The sequence below is a fragment of the Channa argus genome, chromosome 12 (assembly GCF_033026475.1).
Source record: "Channa argus isolate prfri chromosome 12, Channa argus male v1.0, whole genome shotgun sequence".
NCBI lineage: Eukaryota > Metazoa > Chordata > Actinopteri > Anabantiformes > Channidae > Channa > Channa argus.
The window spans coordinates 19029863-19051976 of record NC_090208.1 but is presented as its reverse complement, the minus strand read 5'-3'; the positions used below and the strand labels follow the sequence as shown (position 1 = coordinate 19051976).

The following is a 22114-nucleotide window of genomic DNA, read 5'->3' as shown; positions in this document are numbered from 1 at the left end:
ACAATAGGGACTCACTTTTTCAGCCTAGACTCCGACAATATTAAACTGGGGGGTCTAGTAAACGTCAAATGTATAATTAAAGCTACTGTCCAGTTATTACATTTTAATTGTCATTTTATTTGCAAGCAGCCGAGAACGTGAACAGATCAAAGACAGATGAATCAAAAAGCTCGTTAGTGTCTCTATATGGAAGCTTGCAAATGCAAAGGGAAAAGCGAGAAAAACAAATGATGAAAGTAAAAGCAAAAATAAAAACTGTAGGGGTTTTTTCTTTTAGCTTGTTACTAACGTGTTGAATTAAAATAGTAATTTATAGTTATAAATAATATTTGAATTATGTCAATTATGGAAGTCGCATTTAGACGATTTACAAGGTCATACACCTTTTTTTAATTTAAAGGGGGAAAAAAAGTATTTTTACATTATTGAGCATTGTTTTCTTCCCCATTTACCCCCCCCCCCCCTCCCCACCCCCCAATTGTTGTGTGTCTACTCTTCATTAGAGCCCGTGTTTTAGTGATTTAGAAACGACAGTAAGAGCAGCCGAGGAATCAGTCGGGTCAGTGGCTATAAGCACCGCCCGCCGATTTAAGCATGAATGAAGCCAACCTAATACATCTGAGTTGTGTGTAGCGACAGCTCCAGGCGACAGCAAGTAGTAAAGTCTGACAGAAACACAGCGACAACTACCGGAAATCCATGGTGTTTTATATTCAGAGTAAATAAATAAAATATTTATATAAAATATTCTTTGGTACTGACATGCAACTTGGACCCTATAATTTCAAAATATATGAACACAATAATATTATTACGTTATTACAAAATTATTTAAACAAAAACTTTGTGGCCAAAGCAATGATAAACATTTCATACGAGGAACATTGCTAAATATAAAAGACATATACTGTTTGTTTATTATAGTCTCAAAGGTCAGAAACATAAAGATTGAGCACATGCAGGGCACAAACTCGGGCCATGTAACAGCAGATAGGCCTAATAGCCTTGACAAAAGCAACTCAAAGTCTTATATCAGCTAGTTTGTGTGTGAGATGTCTTTATTATGGGCTCTTAATTAGCTGAGTGCTGTTCAGTTGTTCTTTTTGTATGTGGGTAAATGAATAGTACAAAATATTGTTACACTTCTTTGCATTTATGGTTACCATTGCAGACAATGGCCAAAATTGGAATGGATGGGCCGACAAAATAGTAGTTGGCTGCATCCTAATACATCTCCCATGATGAATTTAATAACTCTCCAAGGTCTTTCTATGGGTTAGACAAATACAAAAAGAAACAATTTAGCACAACTTTGCAAAATGATTAATGATTCAAATATATGCTACATTATTTATTTCCTGTTGGACTTGAATCTCATGAAGTGTGAACACTTTTCTGATAGGACTTGATGTCCGCTTGTAACTCACTTGTAAGGCGCGTTCAATGAATATTGTTTTGAAAAATGTGATCGGAAGCACTTCCTGCGCTCGTGTTCGACTTGACGGCACTAACTGACAGGGGCAGTAGGCTCAGCCGGAACTCTTCAGCCGCAGCGGCTCTCACAATTTTCAACATCGGGGTTCGGTCCAACATGGCGGCTTACGGATGGAAATACTGATGACAGTCCGAAAGATCGCCTCGATTTGTACGATGGTAAGGAGGTGGTATTTGCCTGCATGGTTGGAATTTGCGTGCTTGCGGGTCCGTCCGGTGCCTGGGCTACTGAGCCAGGACGCTAAGCTAGCTGCGTTAATAGCATGTTTGCTAACCTCTCAGGACAACATGAGAACAGCACATTGGGTTTACAGAAAGTTGTACAGCTTCGCCTGGTAACAGTAGCTCCCCGGCCACACATATTTAATGGTCAAACGTAATATCAATGTGATATTCGGCGCAAAACAAGCTTGTGCAACACTTTGTTAACCAACTTTCGATCGCTTGTAGTTTGTTTATGCGTACAGGGCAGGGTTGACCAACGGACGAAAACTAGCTAGCTTAGCTTGTTAGCCAAACGTTAGCCCCCAGTGTCTCTTTTGGGCTGGGGTGTTTGGACAAAGCTGTTTTCTGAGTGTTCTCCCAGATGCAACTCTCAATTCAGGTCATTTTAAGCAGTATTACAGCTTCTTTTTAAAAATACCTGTAATACATAAATATGGTTGGTTTTAAATTGACTGAATTAGTAAACTGTACGGTCACCGGATGTAAACAACTTAGCCAGCTGACACTGCTGTCTCCTAATCTGTAACTGATTGAGAAATTCAGCATTTCCTGTCATGGGATACACCCTCGGTGTTTCTTCTGGAAAACAAACTTGGCTACTAAATAGGTTTTAGTTCTCAAAATCAGCAACACCCTCTTCTACATTGCTCATATTGTGCAGTATATTAGTAAGATAAGACCCCTGTTAGGCTGACAGTTATATGTCTTTGCAATTTATGATTCTCTGCTCATAGTCACCTTTGGTTTCCAGCCAACTCTGCCTCACATGTAAGGTTTAGAAATAATAGATTTTTAATACTCTTTTTGCTCCTAAATGGCTTATTGTGGCTTATTATTTTTGATATGGGGACCACGTTTATTGAGCCCTGTAGATAAAAGCGGGCATGTTTCAAAATTTGCTGTCGTCACATTCAATGCAACAACTCTCTTTATTTTACGGCACAGATAAGTCAAAGTACGAGACAAAAAATCTTCAAGCTAGAAGATTAACTTCTGACTGTAACTTATCCTATTTTTACCAGCTGCACCTTTCAGAGCTGACAGACGGTTCAGCAGATGCCACAGAAATGTCTGATGCAGTCTTTTTAATTTGCTGGCTGCTGCTGTCGCTTCTTCTGCGTGCGTTTGTTTTTGTATATGTGTGTACTGAAAGCAATGTGTAAGACCACACATCAGACGGTGTAACCCATTTCCGTGTAAAAGACAGCACCTACTAGACAAGTACTAACAAGGCTACATATTGGCTGTGGCTGGTATGTTTGCTCAGTCTTTATGCCAGTTGCTGCCCGGAAGGTATCTGTGTGCGTTTTAGGTTTTGGCTTTCATTACCATCATTGCCAAAACCAGAGCACGATGGTATTGATAAAAAACATTGTAGTATCGGCATGATGGCAATGTTTCGGAATTGATGTTTTTACAAAAGGAAACCATCATAAGAGAAGTGAAATGATGAACAAAATAATAAAAATATTTGTTCCTCATTTGTCTCTGAGCAGTCTAATGACTTCATATTAGTTACTTGCAATGCCGTATACAAGGAGTGTCAGTTTCAGTATCCACAAATGGGCAACATAGACTTGAGCTGTTATTTATTTTCCACTTTTGATTATGACTGAGCATAAAACATCTTTATTTTTTTGGTTGCTTTAAACTCTGTCTAGTAACATAAGGTAGTAAACCAGCTAGTCAAAGGAATAATCTTGTTTACATCTTCTGTAAATAGATTGTGTTAATATTATAAGTACAGTGTCAAGATGATTTTCAGTCTGCCCTGCAGGATACAGAGTAATTTCAACATTGCCATTTCACACCAGTGCTAAAAACAAAAGCTTGCATTTGCAGCTTATATAAATACATATTTTTCAGATATTTGCCTTCCTCTCTGTTGTCCTCTCCAGCACCAAAAAGCTTGTGTTCACGTGCACTCAGTTTGTTTACAGCCTTGTGCTATGTGGATCCCATGTCAGTTAGAAAAATAACCTGAGCCAGGCCTTCATCTCTTTGCCCCTTGTTTACTTTACACAGACCGCAGTGTGATGATGAGTAATAACAGCGTGGGTCCACTCATGTAGTTATTTATGTGTGATAGGAAAAGCTGCACCATCATTATTATCCTCATGATCATTCCCCTCCTCCCTGGTATTTTGTCTTTTTCTTTGATATACTATTGGATTCTAGAGTAGCAGTTTATACATGCAGTGAGACAGACCAGTAGTCAAATCATACAGCTTTAGTACTATTAAAGTAAATTAAAAATTAAATTATATGATGAAATGTGCTCTAAAAAGTATATTAAATCTAAATATTAAACCAGTATTGGGACTACTGCTGAGCAGAGAAAAATATATTAAGTGGGGATATAAAGCTGGAGACACAGCTGCAACAAACAGATGGTTGACTGTCCAGCAGAGCAGAGAGAAAAGAGCATAAAAGAAAGAAAATAACAAAAATGGCAACAAGGACAAAGGAGGGTTTCCTGGGGATACTTTTAACCAGCTAAATTATAACATATGAAGATTATTTCCATCCTGCCATCTTTTAAAACACTTTTTTACAACAGAGAATATTTTTTTCAAACTTCTAATCGTTAATCTTCTCTAGGGCGCCAATGCCTCTGCCTTGGAAAAGGAGATTGGACCGGAACAGTTTCCCGTTAACGAACACTACTTTGGATTGGTCAATGTAAGTGTTTGAGCTGCAAACCACATATTAAGTGAATGCCCTGTTGGAGATTTGCTGAAGTCTTCACTGTTTCTACTGATTCTTTTCATCAATAAGAGTTGCTAAACCTCCTCCCTACTTAATGCCTGCTGAATACAGATTGAGGCCTAATAGTCTCAAACTGGAATATTCAAACTTGTGACCAGCAGCATTCCTCTAGTACTGCTGTTTAGTTGAGTGTGTGTCAGTTATAAGAAAATGTTGCATATCTTGCAGCTAACATATTTCACAAATGCAGCCTTCACTCAGTCCCGTGTGCTTCTTTCTCTATGTTCTTTGTTTTGCAGTTTGGCAACACCTGCTACTGTAACTCAGTGCTACAGGCTTTGTATTTCTGCCGACCGTTCAGGGAGAAGGTGTTGGCATACAAGGTAAGTGTTGAGAGAAACACTTTACTTGCATCAGCCAGCAGTATTCCTCTCTACAGATTTGTTCAACTGATTGCTCTTGTTACGAAAACAAAACACTTAAGTTCCCTAAAATAACATATTGGCATTACTTTGAGGCAATCATTTTTTTTGGATGCTAAATCAAACCTGTTCCCAGCACACTGTAGTTTAGGCCAAAAAATGTATGCTTTCATTACAGCAGATGCTCCTTTTACTCCAGTATGTGTATTACAGAAAAAGCCTGTTACATGAGTGTTGCGTCATGGGTTGTTTGTAGCCTCAGTGTTGCTAGGCTAGTGAGTTTCTTCATGTTCTTCAGAGTTAGTTTTCAAATGTGAAAACACAGAGTTTTGGCTTGAGCCATAAATCTAAATTCCAGTTCAAGGCCACACTATTGTAATGGCCTTCATATAAAAATCAGCCAATCAGATGGAACATGTCTTCCGCTAGTTCAAAATGCAACACATCTGGTACACACAAAAATGATCACATTACCACTGTCCTTTCATCCTTGCATTTGCTCCAAATCTTGTACACAGTTGATTATAAGCTATAATTGTTTTAAAAGTTTTGACTGGTCAGGCACCACAGTAATTTTCTGAGCATTAAATTATTATAAACAAACCATTAAGAGCTTTAAAGCAACTTTTTATCATAGTGCCTGGGGCAAAATGCTAATGCTGGGTTGACCCGGCCTTTGCAGTTGCAGCCCCTAGTGCTCAGTTTTCTGCTTTTATTAGTGTTACCTATGATATATTTATATATTTGTTTGCACCTTAAAGAATGCATTTTGTCACATTTTTTTACTTTTTATTTTTCATGATCTTTGCTTTAGCTTTTTTATTGATCAGTTTTCATTAGTATTTACAGTAATTTTACAGTAATTGTATCTGTTTGTGAAGGGCTCCACAAAAGTGCTATATAATTAAATTGTATTATTGGTATTATTAAGGGGTGACAGTAGCTTAGTTGATAAAATGGTTCTGTGTTTAACATTAGTTATTTATCAATAGCTTTTTATTCACAACAACTCACAAGCAGGAAATGAACTTAAGGTCAGCTAAGAGTGTTTTATACCCGTTTTAATTTACATTTTTACACCTTCCAGTGTTAAGAAATGCTGATGTAACAGGCCCCAGTGCTCGTGTATAGGAACATGGTGTTCTGCTACCTGCTATTTATTTTTTTGGTGTGTGTGTATATATAAATCCCATCCTGCACGGTGACAAAACTGCCAGTGTGCGTCTGTTTTTGCCAGTGAATTTAGTGACACGGTGGTTTTGATTTATTTGCACACACCAAAAAATAAAGAGCAGTTGGCAGCAACTCTCTCTGTGCTGTCATAAGCTTGCTAACCCATGGAGCTGGGTTTACAAAAGGTGTGTGTGTGTGTTCAGTTGGGTGTGAAAGTTTGCATATGCTCCTTGAACATTTTTTTTTTACCTCTAATGATGCAAGAACATTATTATTATTATTATTATTATTATTATTATTATTATTATTATGTTAAATCTAACATGTCAGACCTCCACGAATCTTTGAAAGAGAAAAAAGTTTTTTTTTTTAAATCTACTTTCATTTATTTTTGTTGTTTTTTGTTCAGCTTTACAAAACCTCAACAATCAACAAATTTTGGTGAATACACATTTATTTAGAACACCACCACCAACACCAAACTGGAGTTTTTATAACACACAATGAGGAAGGCAGAGCCAAAAACACCAATGTGAAGAGTACTTAAAGAAAAGAAAAATGTAGGAGAAATTAAATCCTTTTAACATTTTACTGTAGAAACAGAACAAAACCAAACAATCTGTCCAGCAGACAGAATGCCAGTGACAGTGATCTGGGTCTTGGAGAGCTGCAAACAAGCAGGAAAAGGATTTCTTAACATTTCCAGGGCTTGGCATGACCTTTTATCAGAAAATGAAGAATTAGCTGCATTTGAAAGTATAAATGGGCAGAGCACAGACATTTGGAATTCACAGTACATTATGACTTGATGGGAGTATTTCATCTTTTATGAGGGGAAAAAAGAAGGAAAAAAAGTCTTCAGGAATGAGGACCATCTAATCTCACTAGTAGTACCTAGTACATTAATTAAAGGGTAGTTAGAAGTCAAATAGATTTTGAATGGGGGTTGTTGTATATTTAGGCAAACAGTAGTTCACACTTCCAAAGTCTTAAAAACCTCCTCAAACATTTTCTTCTTTAGTTCACTTGTGCCCTGAGTAATAAGTCAATCATAGATGCTATTAGTCATCAAAGTCATGTTCTGTGTGTTGTAGTTTTGTTATATATAGATTAGATAAAGTGTCAAGGTTCAACCTGACCAGATTTCACTGGATGTTACAGAAATTATTTCAAGCCTATGTGAAGTGAGTTGTTGAACTCTTTGTGTTCTTCCTTGTCTTCTTTATCAGGTGCAGCCACGTCGTAAGGAATCCCTCCTCACCTGTTTGGCCGACTTGTTTAACAGCATTGCCACGCAGAAAAAGAAAGTTGGAGTCATTCCTCCTAAGAAATTCATCTCGCGCCTAAGAAAAGAGAATGGTAATGACCGTGATTATATTTTTTATTTAGTGGATGCTTAGGGTTTTATTCACAGCTTTGCAGCTGTTTCTTATGTCAGAAGCTTAAAACCATGACTTGCTTTATTCTAATCTCAATCATATGCCATGTGTTAAGAAATGCAGAGAAAATACCTTTTACCAGTTATTTTTGTTAAACCAACTTCCTCTCGCTGTGGAGCAACACAGCTGAGATAACAGATTGGTGAAGGAGAGAAGAAAGGAGAAGGTGGAATCATCTAACTTGAAAAGTTAATCTCACAGCTGAGGAAATAAAAGTGCCAGCCAAATCCTATATCGAAAAGCAAATGTTAAAGAAAAGAGAAGTTTTAATTTGATCTATTTCTTCTCGCCAACATGTGGTGATGTTTCATTTTTGTTTTCTCTTTTTTTTACCCCTGCATCCTTTCCTATATTCCACTTCTGTGTATATTTATTAACTGTATATGTCTTATATTCAAAAAATGTTTTATATAATATTGGATTGTTTCTACCTTTGTCCCTCTCAGAGTTGTTTGACAATTACATGCAGCAAGATGCCCATGAATTCCTCAACTACCTCCTCAACACCATTGCCGACCTGCTCCAGGAGGAGAAGAGCCAGGAGAGACAGCAGAATGGAAAACTGGTGCAGAATGGAGGAGGAGGTGGAGGAGGAGGGGGAGGAGGAGGTGAGGGAGGAGGTGGTGGTGGTGGTGGTGGTGGAGGAGGAGGAGGAGGAGGAGGAGGAGAAGGGGAAGGGGGAAAGGAGACACAAGAGACTTGGGTCCATGAGATCTTCCAGGGGACACTGACCAATGAGACCCGCTGCCTCAACTGTGAAGCTGTAGGTGCTGGCGGCTTGTGTTGACTAATTGTGTTTTCAGCAATATCCTGCTTTTGCATAATCCGAATGACCCTGGGTTTTACCACTTGTGTGTGTTGCAGGTGAGCAGTAAAGATGAGGACTTCCTAGATCTATCAGTAGACGTGGAGCAGAACACCTCTATCACTCACTGTCTCAGGTACTCAAGCCTCTTATACTCCCTTTATATGAAAAGACATTTAAAAACATGAATTAATGAAGTAATTTGATCCTGAGGACTTGGATTCTGTAAGTAAATTTTTATGTGTGTGTCTATTCAACAGGGGCTTCAGCAACACAGAGACATTATGTAGTGAATACAAGTACTACTGCGAGCAGTGTCGCAGCAAACAGGAAGCCCAGAAAAGGTGCGTGACATCAGCTGCTACATATTTCCTGCCATTCAGAATTAGTATCGCACTTTTCATCTCTTCTTCATATTTTGTGTTGAATAGAAATGTTTCTGTCTAGCTTATTGTGCTATGCCAGTTATCTGTTTTCCAACATGTAAAATAATGTCACCTTCGCCACGAGAGGCTGATCACAATATGTGCGTGCTACTGTAAAATGAGGTGCTCTAATGTGAGAAAGCGCCTTCACAACTGCCAACATCACATTCTTGTGAAATATATGTGAAGTACTTTTTTGTTGTTGTGAGGTTACTGGCACTGCAGGCCTAACGAGCAGTGATGTAGGCGGTGTGAGGTTAATTGTTGGTAACGTTAGATAACCACCACAGTTGAGGTTTCCAGTTTCACACTAAATGTATATCACTGCTTTACTACTAGCAGAAAAGAAACCAATGTTGGTAACATTTATGTTAAATGGGTCCAACAGATCAGGTGTAATTACTGTTTTAGGGTCCATTTACTTACTTTTTGCCTGTTTTTAAAATAGTTAAACTTTATAAGGGTCTGTCATCTAAATTACTACTTTTTCTCTACATATCTCTGTAGGAGTGTTTATAACCACTCTCACACAGCTATATGCACAACAGTACCACTTGAGAGTTTTTCTATGCGGACAAATAAGGTTACAGTGTGTTCCATCAGAAAGTACCCCGAAACCACACCGAATGTTACCATAGCAACCAGGCAGGGCTTTCCTGTTACATGCTGAGAAGTTCATCTTTGTTGTTTTACGTTGATCTGGGCAACAGTGCCTATTAATAACCACTGCACAGTGGTCTAAGAACCACTGGACGCAGCCTTTTGTCTTTAGTTTTACAAATGAATAACACTGATCCACTGTCTAAAGCTTCTGCTCATCATGTATTTTTATACATACTCTTCATCGCCTGCTAAGTGCACCAAGTAACATCCATTAGCCGTAAAAAGAGTTGCTGTCACCAGCGGCTTCAACTTGCATTAACACTAGGCAGAATGCTGTGAGAGCATAGACCAACAGTTGAGCCAAATTAGGAGGAGTGCATAGCATCTAAAAACACTTCTTCTGCCCTGTAGGAGGTCTGGAAAAGTAATTGTGTCAACATGAAAAAGCTTTTAGTCAACTCCACTCGCATCTTATAAGCCATGCACATTATTTTGTTTCATTTTTAAATGTTGTTTTCCATATAAAGTTCCTTTACTTCAAAATGTGTCATTGAGAGTGTTGAGTGCAGTTTTCATTTCAAAGACATGTTGAATCTCAGTTGTGACATTCAGCTTATCATTCAGCGTGTTTTTGTTGAGGACAGAATCATTGCAACCGAAACCTTAGAAATAGAATAAAAATCTGTCTTTGTCTGTCTCTCCATCAGGATGAGGGTAAAGAAGCTACCGATGATTCTCGCCCTCCACCTGAAACGCTTTAAATACATGGACCAGCTACACCGCTACACCAAACTATCCTACCGTGTCGTCTTCCCCTTGGAGCTCCGCCTCTTCAACACCTCTGGGGATGCCACCAATCCTGACCGCATGTACGACCTTGTGGCTGTTGTTGTACACTGTGGCAGGTGGGTTCTCTTTGGTTTTATCAGTATATATCAATTTATATATTCAAGATAAAACTGATGATGTTATATATTCTATGTTCTGAATGTGCTGAAAAACAATGTTTTACTTTTCTGTCATCATGCCTTGAATATTGTAATGCTTTATAAAATAAAATATCAAAAGAATGAAGATGTGTCAAATTAAAAATGACATAAAAAGTGAAATAGTAACAGAATAAATGTTAGCTTCACTGCAGAATCTAACAGGTGGCATCCTGCTGTTTGTCTTTGGCTGTACTCTTGAGGTTATGGGGGTCAAAGTCAAATTAATGCTTTTAATACTAAGGATCCAGGTTGTCTGAGTGATTGTCAGTCACACTGTTAAGCTGTGTTGAGTTTAGGTTATTGAGTTTAGGTGCTTCACAGTGCAGAGGAGTTTAATGTGGTCTGCCAGTGGTGCTGTCTTTAGGAGGATTAATATGATGCAGTAAGTTAACACAAAGGCTAACAAGCTGTAGTCTGATGATGTGATCCTGATCTCAGTTTATTACAAACTAAAATGAATCAACACCTCAGCCTTCTTTACAGAAGATTTCAGAGCACTACACTGAGTTTGACCCCTTTTACTTCAAGAGCAAAATACCATCAAATTATATCCAAAACATCTTCTGGGTTAAAGAATAAATACTCAGTGATGTTTTTGGAGCAAATATTTTATTTTTCTTAACTGAATTTGCTACAAAAATAACACACACATCATTCTTACTTGGGAATAAAAGAAAACCACGAACCACAATTAGCCACGTGTCCAACATTTTCCCAGGTATTATTTTATAATGCGTCTTACTTTATCTCCTTTCTTTTGCACTGCAGTGGTCCCAACCGTGGACACTACATCACCATTGTCAAGAGCCACGGCTTCTGGCTGCTCTTCGATGACGATATCGTAGAGGTAAAACATAATTTGTCATTCTTGTTTTTATTTATTTTATTTATTTTTCCATTGTACAACCATTGGAGGAGAAAACTATTCTGGTATATCCTGCCTTCAATTTAAACGGCAAATTCTTTGTGTGTGTATGTACCAATCAAAGTTTAATCCAATTGTCTAATTTTTCAAGATTTTATTTTGTTTGTCATTAATATAAAATACTTAGAATTTCTTCAAATAGTTAATATAATGTAAAGTTGCAGGTTCGCACCCCAGCAGGCCGTGGCCTTTTTGCATATTTGCTCTGTGCTTGGGTGGGTTTCCTCCAGGTACTCGGGCTTCCTCCCACAGTCTAAAAACCTGCACGTTAGGTTATTTGGTTGCCCATAGGTGTGAATGTGAGTGTGAATGGTTGTCTGTCTGTGTATTTCTGTCTGTGACCCTGAGATAGACTCCAGGGTGGACCCCGTGTCTTGCACAACGACAGCTGGGATATGGCTTGAAATTGAACTTGAGTGATTAATCATTTATCAAAATATATAGTTTGAAGCATTATATAAGATGTTTTACTTTTCCACCATCTCAAAGAGTTAAATCCCCATCCTCTGTCTTCTTCAGTCACTTCCCAACTCCGAATAGCCATCCCTCAAGAGTCTGTGTCGGTCCTGGTGCTCCTATGACAAGCTGACCTAGATATCTCAACAAATGAATGTGGAGTCAAAATAATTTTAGTAATCAGGAGCCAGGAGAGGGATGGATGAAAGTATCCATAAGAGAGATATTGAGGGAGATAACTGTGGGGAAAAACAGGAAAAAGACAAAGTGCATAAATTTAGATCTTAAAGAGGGATTGGCTTGAAGATCTGGAATGATGATAATGTTTAGCTGCTTTTTTCTCTTAAAGTCTGTCTTATTTCTTCTTAAGTTCACCATGTACCTATTTAGTTCTTCCTTTGAATTGACATTAATCATCCCTGTTGCACTTCTGTCTTAGAGAGCACATTGTGTTTAGTACATTAAAAATATGATTCTGCTCTTTCTGCTCTAGTCCCTGTTCTTGCATGTGCAAATAGTTGATGCTGATAGAGATGCTGGACTTGGGGAAGGTTTTTGGATATTTAAACTTTGTTTTAACAGTGTTTTGCTCAAACAAGATTAAATACTTTGTTGTCAAAAAATTGCTAACTGTAAAATCGTCTGCTTTCCTTGTTGATGCGAAGAGCAGAAAAAAAACAACAGTTTTCTTAGAAACAGCACGGTCTGACATGCTATGAACATGCGAGATAGCATTTAGCCTCGTGCAAGACTTTTGCAGTTACCCTTTCAGCACACTGCTTTTCGTATTGTAGCTGGCATGACCAGCAATCAAAGATGCAACAGTTGGTTGATGGTAGAGGTAATAGTGTAATGATTACTCTGTCAATGCAAAGGGACAAAAACCGCAACCTATTAAAAGCAGATGAAATCACACGTATAGCCTTACAAGTGGACCATGTTTGCCAAAAGCATGATGTAGCTCTTCAGACATTGGTGGTCAACCGCATCAGTGCACGGCCAAATCCTGAGGGTGAGGCTGTGTTGTAGCTGTGGCCAACTTAAAAGACCAGCATGCCACTGCAATCAAGCTGTCAGCAGTTAACCGGTTGTGTAGTCATGGTGGTTAAATGTTCCAGGGATTGTTGAATCTCAGTCAGGGCTTTCTAAGTTTTGGAATCCAATTATTTTGTTTCATGTTGCTGCTATGCACGTCTCTGAGATAATGAGGAAAACAAGCTACAAAGAGAATTCTAGAGTTTTTGGTTTTTGGTCCTTTCGGCTTATCCCGTGAGTTCAGGGTCGCCACACCGGATCATTGTCCGCATGTTTATTTGGCACAGATTTTACCCGTACTTGTTTACAAGACTATTGATTTTGTTTGAGCTCTTTGTTATAAATAATTTAAATGTAACTTTTCTATTTTCTGTTAATATTAAATAGTTTTTTGTTTTTTAAAGCAGTTGACTGTCGCTGGTTCCCATTAATGTCCATAAGAAATAAAAATAAAAGTGGCAAGGTTGAAACTTGATTTAATAAATGTAAATTGAATTTACAGTAAGAATTTTAGAATATAATATACTCCATACTGTTTGTACTTTGAAGGAAAACAATGCAGAGGTTGTTCAATATTTTATTCATATTTCAGTATTGTGCTGAAAAAAAAAATCAATGGGAACCAGTGGATCTCTGGAACAGTTTAATCGTAAATACATTTAGATGTAACCCAGCGTGGGTTACAAAACCGTTAAATAAGTTGCAGCAGGGTCCCAGACTTCATACTAAAAGCAATGATGGTTGAACCGTTAAACCTCAACCTCAAACCTTACATTGTAGGCATTGTTTAGTAAAAATTGCCAAATAAAAATGGACTAAATTACTTAAAATCTCCCTTTTGTAGTGGGAGCAGTCACTCTGCTGTTTAAATACAGAGGAAACTGTTCAGTCACAGTCATCAAATAGCGATTTATAAAACAGATCCCTCCATCAGTGTATTTTTCCACTACGATGGGATGGAAGCCCACTAACATCTGGTCCAACGGACAGAAACTGGCAGTTCATAAGGATTGTGCTGAGCTAAAAGTTCAGAAAGTGTACAGATTTATTACCCAGTCTGCTCTTCTTTTTTTTTTTTAAGACGATATCTGTCTTGTTTTGCCCGTTTATTTCTGTTTGGGCCTTTCCACTTGGGATTGTTTTCCTGGGTTCTAAAGAGAACAATTTTACAGTTTGTTTTCAGCCCCAACCTCTCCGCGTTCAGACAGAGAGCATGAAAGCCACAGTGGAATGGTTATGCAGCATCACAGCAGTGAATTCAACCTATCATATTTCAGTTCATCTTTTCACACATTTACTAAGGTTGACTACAAGCCAATGTATAATATATGAAAGCAATATGGAGTTGTGTTAAACTCTTTTGGCTTTCAAAACTAATAAATGTCCAAATACTATCCAGTAGCTTTTTCTGTGCTCTGCTAAAAGGGAACAGGGAATAGATGTTTTCAGTACTTGTTCTATTCGCTTTTATTGATTTTGACGCCTTAGTAAAGCTGAGTGATGCCAGTAGTGTTCGGTGCCTCGTCCACTGTTGGAAAGCAACGTGATAAATTTAGTATCTGCAGTTCAGACTCGACCTACCCATGTCAAATCAATGCCCACAGACTGTATCTGACAAACTGTGCTACATCTGTACGAAAGAGATGAATGGAAATTATTCATCAAGAAATTGTTTATTAGCATGTAAACCCCCACAAACCACAAATTATTTCACTTTCTATATGATTGTAACTACAAAAACTCCAGATAGTCCTTCAATCTTTATGCCAAACAGAACTAATTGCCTTGCATGCTCATTATATAGGATACAAATAATTTAATTGTGAAGAAATGTTCTATTTACTGCAGAGCGATGCACATTCATAAAATCAACTGCTGTTTTCTTTGTTTTTTTTATAGAAAATTGATGCACAGGCCATTGAGGAGTTCTACGGTCTGACATCGGACATTTCAAAGAACTCTGAGTCAGGATACATCCTGTTCTACCAGTCCAGGGACTAAACTAATTAATGGTTAATTCCCAATGGACTGTCACTCAACAGAGGTGGAGGGGCTTATTGCTGCCACCGGCTCTGCCCAGTACGCTTACATAAGTATCCAGCTTTATTCATTGTAGGCGGAGCTTTGCACTGAAGAGCCACTTGAATCAGTTGAGACGTGTGCCGCTCGAATGCCAGCTTCCTGGATTATGACCATTGAAACCCTCTGAGCCCACACTGCAACAAGCACCTTAAATAACAAGATGGCTGAATGTGTAACACTCACTTTGCACTGTGGCATCAGCTGGGAAGACTGAGTAACACCAATCCATGAGGCTGACATCACTGTGTGCACAGCGGTTCAGGAAAAAGCAGTTTGGGACTGTCAGGGTGATGCAGTGTGACCGATCAGCTGTCTTGGAAGACACATTGGATGATGCCAATCCTCGATGCCACTGTTACTTGCAGTAGCATCCCAGTCTTCTTTAGCTTTTTTTTGTGTGCACAATACTGTGCTAAATTGGCTTCTCACAATGATTGTAAAGCTTTTCTTAGCTTTACGCTAACAAACAGGCACCATGCATTAACCTTAACCTTTTGTTTTTTTTCTCTGCAAGAGAAAGGTCTGTATACAACAAAACCACTGACACTACCTTTTGCAGTCAAATAGCTTGAAGATGTACTCACAGCACAGGTCGGTGATGAAGTTGAGAGTTTGCAGTGTTTTGTGTCATGAAGTGGTGCTAATAACATACAGTGTTATAAATTATAGCAGTGTGAATTGAAAACCAGCACAATGGAGAGGTGTTAAGGACGAAAAGAAAATCATTAGAGAAGCAGAGATAATTATTTTCAGTTTTTAGTCAAGATATAATGGATTTATCTTTTATTTTATATTGAAAAATGAATGCATATTTGTTTAAGATGTATGGTTAAGTGCAACTATTTGGTGTTATATTACTTCAAGGTTTGAGTTTTTCCCTTATTTTTCTCTTCATTTTCTATAATTAGAGACATTTTATATACTTGTTATACTGTAAACTGCAGTAATCCACTACCTTAATTGGTGAAACAACATATAAAAGTGCATCACCATAAGCTATTTGTTAAAGCTTAGTTTACCCAAGTATGTTTTTAAGGCAAAAGCTGGTAAAAGCTAATAAAGGAAGAGCCTTCTAGATCCCTGTTCTAGTTTTAAAAGGCTTGATGGGTTCGCAGTGAAAGTAGCTGTTATTGTAGTGTCATATTTGAGAAACACGTGGTGTTTACATGCACCAGTTAAGTAAACCAGTTGCAGTCTGCTTTCTCGAGCAAGCGGATTTCTTCACTTTCATTTCAACAACAAACTTGGCTTCTGTAACAGGGTAGGAATGAGAGAACCCCTTATTGCCCCCGCTTGATATCTCTAGAACAAGGCCAATTTCTCTGCCATGTCGCCAGGTTTCTAATCAGCTTTTAACAAGGGCACATGTGCATGAAAATATGATGTAGACGGTAGTGGACTGACTGGCTGAATGGAAAGATCATTATCGTAAGCTATTCCTCCTCTATTTTAAATAGTAGACTTCATTTACTCCACCTAAAAGTGAAAGTAACACAAAGTGGTCAGGAGGTGTCCAAAGAAGGCACTTCATTCTGATATTTTGCATTCTGAAAAGCTCCGTTTTATTAGTTTGTCTGTCTTTTTTTCCCCTCTCCCTGCACTTATTAATCTGACACATGCACTCACACGGGTCAAAAACAAATGAGGAAGTAGCATAATCTGTTATGATGTACCAAACCCTGCTTCCAAAGTAAGACTCAAGCAGAGGATAAAGCAAATCTGCTGCAAGTACTGCAGATTGATAGTTATCTATAAGATGCTCAGTTTGCTGCTGCTTTCACAGGACCATTCCAGTGACTTTTGCTTGATTTTCCTTAAGCTCTTTGCCATCGACCTTTTGTATTTAGCTATATTTATAAAATTTGAAGTGCGGGTAAACTTGTTCCCCATTGTCTTTTGAGTAACCTGGTTAATTAAGCAAACACAAATGAAGAGCAGTCTGCTCAAGACTCTATTTTTTATTTTTTTAGACAGGGTTTTTGTGGTTTTGACAGCAAGCAAAGTCTCCTTTGCTGTTTGCTTTCAATGATTTGTGTCTTAAAATTGTTGACTATAAAATGTAGGAATATGCACATTTGTATCATATTGAAGGAACACACAAAGAAAATACGTTTTTCTTGCCTTTAAGTTGATGCTTACATCTGACCTGTCACACTACATAAAACCTGCCTGAATTTTATGTTGTCTTTACGTTGGTTATTAAAGTTTTATTTATGAACAGCAAACTCATCACCTCTGTACAGATACCTTGCTGCAGCTGGTTTCACTACACCACATATAAGCCACCAATTATGCGCTGGCAAATTTCAGCTTTGGCTTAAGTGTTTCTCCTGCAGCTGCAGCTCTGGCAGGCAGTCAGAGCTTTATATAATATGTTTTTCACTCCACAATCTTAAATTGGAGCGTTCACCAATGCCGAGCGATGCTAACGGTCTGATGATCTTCCAGTCCTCTGTATCTCCATCTAATGCCACCGAATTCTACTTTACAATGTACTTTATTAATTCTTTAAGATTAAACATTCAGAGAAGTAATAATTCTAATAATAATAATAATAATTCACAGTATAAATAGTGTGTGTCTATATAACAACTGACAGTTTGACAGTTTCAACATAAAAAAGGAAATAATTGACAATAATTGTCAATTGTACAAATAATTGATAATTGTAAAAGTAGAGTCACTGTATCGACGTGTATTAGATTGCTTGGTTTTACCCAATGAAGGAACTGATTGGTTTATAAACCAAATTTAGTTTTTTTGGAGTACGATGTCTTTTTTTTTTTTTTTATATATATGTTTCACTGCCAAGCTTACAAGGTTTCCACAGACTCAGATCAATAAGCAAGTGCATCCTGTCACTCCTTTTGTAAAAGAGCTGCAGCAGATGGAAAGAGAATGGAAACTCTTAGTGCCTCTTACGGTGTTTATATACCACAGTAGTTGAGTGGCCTGAGCAATGGGTCAAATATTATCTGAATGTCAAACTTAACAGTAAAACAATTTGGATGCATCTCAGTACTTTAAAGTTGCTCTTTCTCATTTTTCCTTCACCTTAAAAAAACTTTTAATTTTTCAAAACGATGCACAAGAAATTTTCACAGGAAGTATGGGAATGTTTGACCTTTACTAAACATTTAACCATGTTTGTCTTTGTCATTTGTCTATAACTTTAAACATTAGTCACACAACAGTAATACAAAAAAATCAATTTTTAGATCACACTCTCTCATTTTCAGATAGAAATACAAACAGGGATGTATAAAAGGGGCTTTAAGTTCTGTTGCCATAGTTCCTGTTACTGTTTTCTCTAAATGAGGACTTTCCACTGAATAAGGCACAAGCCATGCAAATTTTTTCATGATCTTTCAGCCACTAGTGACATTGTTGCTGAGATGCAGTCTAGATGGCGACCAAAAAGTCCTTTACTGACCACTAATTTTGCAGTTCTTATTTACTCTAATATTAAAATCATTTCATAGTGAAAAAAAATTACTTTGCAACTGCCTATATTATCCTTATACGTCAACTCAGTTTGTATTTTCAACATTTTCATGAAGTAAATTTTTTGAGTGACTGAATTCGTATGACTGAATCACATTGATGATCCAGGGCAGTGGTGGTGTGACAGTTCTGGATAAAACAGTGTTGTCAAATCCAGCTCCATTTAAATTCATCATCTGTCCTATTTTTAATTTAGAGTAAAAATGGTATTATAGAAAAAATGCTAAAGTGTGTTGTCTCGTTTGTGAAAATCTCCTTTTTTTAAAATGCTCTGTGTTTGCAAAGCTCAATCACCGGATTGAGGCTTCAGAATCAGCACTTTTCTTTTCCTGTATATGCTGCTCACATTTTAAATAACTACATGAAAAGGAAGCCGTTGTAATGCTCCTTGGATTGGTCTATTCTTTTTTCCATCAGTTTTGAAATGACTTGAAATGCTGGTTATACCCAAGCAATGGCTCAAGGACATTTTAATTTTGCTCACATGAAAAAAAATACAAGCACAAAAAGGGAGATGAAATCTACAAATTCAGTTTGGACCTGGTTATGAATCGGTCTTTTAACGTACTGTCGTTTCATGGAAATCATTTCTCATGTGTTGGTTGAATGGTTGAAATTTATGGCTATACAAAGCTTTTTAAACTCATGTTCAAACAAGACTCTTTTAATTTAAATACTATTAATGTTGTGTAATGATATATTCCTGTTCACTTCTTTTTCTTAGATGTTACTTTTGTTTTTGATATGTTTTACAAAATGTACTTGTCTAACGTTGTGTTGACAGCTCTATGTACATAATTACAGATGTTATTATTGGAATATAAATAATTACTTAAAGTTAACAGACCTGTATCAAAAATGTTAGTGAATCTTATATCTGGAAAGTACATTTCTTCGGATAGTAAATCAGTACACCTTCTATAGAGAAATGACCAAGTCCCATCCGATTGGCCTTCCAGGCAGGCTAAACCAAACCGTACCAGATATATTTGCTCACACATAATCTGACTGGTGACACTGATACACAGGAAACTGTCTGGCTTCATTAAGATGTGCTTTAAGAAAAATGAGATGCTCTCCAACATGAAACTGCCGTGCAGAAGGAAGCTGACTGCGAACTGTCACTTATATCACTGATATAGGAAAATATTCCTTTTCCTGTGAATAACTGGTCGAATGTAGTTAAGATGGCTGCACTCTTATTCATTAATAGAAATGTTTGAAGAACTTAAGTCTCGTGACATAACCAAAGTGGCCTATTTATGGTTATGTGAAGACAAATTGTAGATGAAAGAGAGGTCACACAGCCCAGCAGCAGAACTAAATCAACCACAAATATAGGCGGCGAGGAACGACCACAAACCTTTAGCAACATTTGAAAGGGAAATGTTGTTATCACACCCCATTGCAGAAAGTCAAATTCCATGACTGGACTTTAACCCTAGAGTAAAGTTTCAAATGTGTATCCTACAAAACTTGCAAATGTTTCACAACTGCTGGATTAAAATAATAATGCAGCAGTTGTGATAACTTAGAGCTCAGTCAGGAAATCATTGCAGCTGATCGAATTGCTGATACTATATAATCACAGATCTGTTGTAAACGAACAGGTTATCCTCAAGGTGGGCTGGGAGGTAACATGACATAAAAGTACAGAAATGCCAAAATGACATTAAGTGAGAAAAAATATTCATAGAAATGTTCATATCATAATTCTATAAAATATTCTATAAAAACTCCACATAACATGATATATATTAAGCTCCTGGATATCTGTCATTATAGCATACAGCACTTTGGATTATTGGAAGGGAAACACTCTGGATAAGGAGACTGGGGGAAAGCAAAGCCGGTGGATTTTTTTTCCTTTAACAGTTTCTCTGCATTTTGAATTGTCTCTTTTAGGCTTCAATCATTCATATCAATCCAACTTTTCAGATTCACTGAAAATTTAAAAGTTTAAATCCACTGACAAACAAAAAGTGACGAAATGTGTCACAACCCTCTACGGTTCCCATGTGCAACATGACAGTAGACATTTGAAACTAAATGTAAATGTCTGAAAAGTAACGTTGTCTTTTTGCATCAGTTTAAAACATATATTCCATTGCAAATAACAGAAAATTATAATGCGCTTCTTTGTTCAGGTGGAAACGCAGCTGAAAGCTGAAAGCTCTTATTTTGGCGTCTTACCTTTATGTATCACAAGAACCCAGAGGAACATAACCGACCATAAACTATTAAACTCCACAGAGTCTGAGGTGTCTTCATTCTAACTCCAAACTAATCTGAAAGACAAAGAGTGTGTTGTGTGTATTTGTGGGTCATATACTGCTGTCTGAAGTTCATACTGATTACATGTAGATGCAGTGATGTCTGGGAATGACAGCTGGATCTCATAGTGTCCAAACTGTTTGAAATAAAACACAAAATTCATCAAAACCTGGTTTTGAAGTCTCTGTGATTTTTTTTGCTAGGATTCATTCCTTAAGCAAAATGTCTGTTTTTTGTTGCACAATTCACAATTTACAGTCACGGGTTTTTGCTGAAATAGGAATTAAAATAGTGTGTTTTTATAAAACCTCCAATCAATGAATCTTGATTGGATTTGGCCTTAATCACTCAAAAAATGTTCAATCAGCAGAAGAAGATGAGTTGGTGTAAACAGCCAATCAGAGCTCAGCGGGCCAGTGTTTCCTTATTATATTTTGAATATAGTGCTTTCATTTGGAAAAATGACAAAATCTTTTAAGTGACAAATGCATACAGATAAAAAGTAAAATGGAATTCTAGGGCCTCTAAATCCTACATCTTTTTGTAGGATTGCTTATTTTATGAATGGCTGGGGTAATTTCCAGAAAAGGTAAAATTATTTCAGTTGAAAGTTGTATTTTATACTACAAGTATGCTGACGATATTGTGCAAACAAAGTCATAGTACCACTATTAGAAAACTGTTCCTAGTAACAGTTGGAGTTTGGTTAAAGTAAACATTACTTATGGCTGCAAATACCATTTATTTTGTGGGGGTAAAAGTGTTTTTATGGTATCCTCCCAGAAAGATGCTAGAATTCAACAACAAAAATAAAATAGTTGTTAATTAAATCACATGATTTTTAATAGGATGCTACTAATTTGATTGTATTCTTTTTATTGTTTTATTTTGAATCTTGCTGGTTGATGTGACATGTGGCTCGACTGATGTTTATTGGCTCATGACTTTCAGCATTTCTGCCAAAGTAGAGTGAACATAAGTGTGAAGTACAGTATTAGCAAGGACTCTGAACTTACAGGAATGTGTCAAATCAGCAGCATTTATATAATCATTTCCTCCCGAACTGGAATTTCAGAACTTTTGTCTTCAAGGGACTAAAAATTAGAGCACTATGGAGGCTTCATATCAGTGATTATAGTCTTGGAGTTGGGAAGACAGGACACAAGGCCATAACTTAGTGATGAGGTCGTCTGTTCTGAAATGTTACTTAACTTTGGGGGCCTCAAGCAAAGTAAAGGTTGCAAACTACTACCTAAAGTTGTGGACTGTTCCCATCCCTGATTTGTAACACTGGAATAAGTCTGTATTTTTAAATGTAGGATTGTATGTTTTTGTTCGTTTTCTGCAGGCCTGAGTGAGTCGCACAGTGAAAGTTCAAACATCCTTTGTAGGATATACAAAACTTTCTGTCTACGTACTTGGTGTGAGATCATACCATAACTTACCCTGGAAGGGTTTTTGTCTTCTGCCTCACATTGTGCTGGTTGTGTTGCCAAAAGTACAAAAGTTCTTCTGACTTCACCGACTCTTCTCTTACAATAATGAGCAACGACA

The 22114-nt window shown here is 37.4% G+C and overlaps 1 protein-coding gene across 1 annotated transcript; it reads left to right on the top strand.

Moving 5' to 3' along the window:
* The first annotated feature begins 1470 nt into the window (after positions 1-1470).
* Positions 1471-19128, top strand: usp12b (ubiquitin specific peptidase 12b). The gene is made up of 10 exons (XM_067523337.1): positions 1471-1653; positions 4321-4401; positions 4728-4811; positions 7253-7382; positions 7909-8225; positions 8327-8403; positions 8528-8611; positions 10003-10200; positions 11053-11131; positions 14600-19128. Exons 1-10 carry the CDS (start codon positions 1606-1608, stop codon positions 14699-14701), a joined length of 1200 nt encoding a protein of 399 aa, XP_067379438.1. The 5' UTR covers positions 1471-1605; the 3' UTR covers positions 14702-19128.
* Positions 19129-22114: the final 2986 nt, after the last annotated feature.

What these genes read in the sequence shown, in the direction of transcription:
- usp12b (XM_067523337.1), top strand. Translation starts at nt 1,606, where the DNA reads ATGGAAATACTGATGACAGTCCGAAAGATCGCCTCGATTTGTACGATG. An exon ending in TCGCCTCGATTTGTACGATG is followed by an intron (nt 1,654 to 4,320) that starts GTAAGGAGGTGG and finishes AATCTTCTCTAG; the next exon opens with GGCGCCAATGCCTCTGCCTT. An exon ending in TCTATCACTCACTGTCTCAG is followed by an intron (nt 8,404 to 8,527) that starts GTACTCAAGCCT and finishes TCTATTCAACAG; the next exon opens with GGGCTTCAGCAACACAGAGA.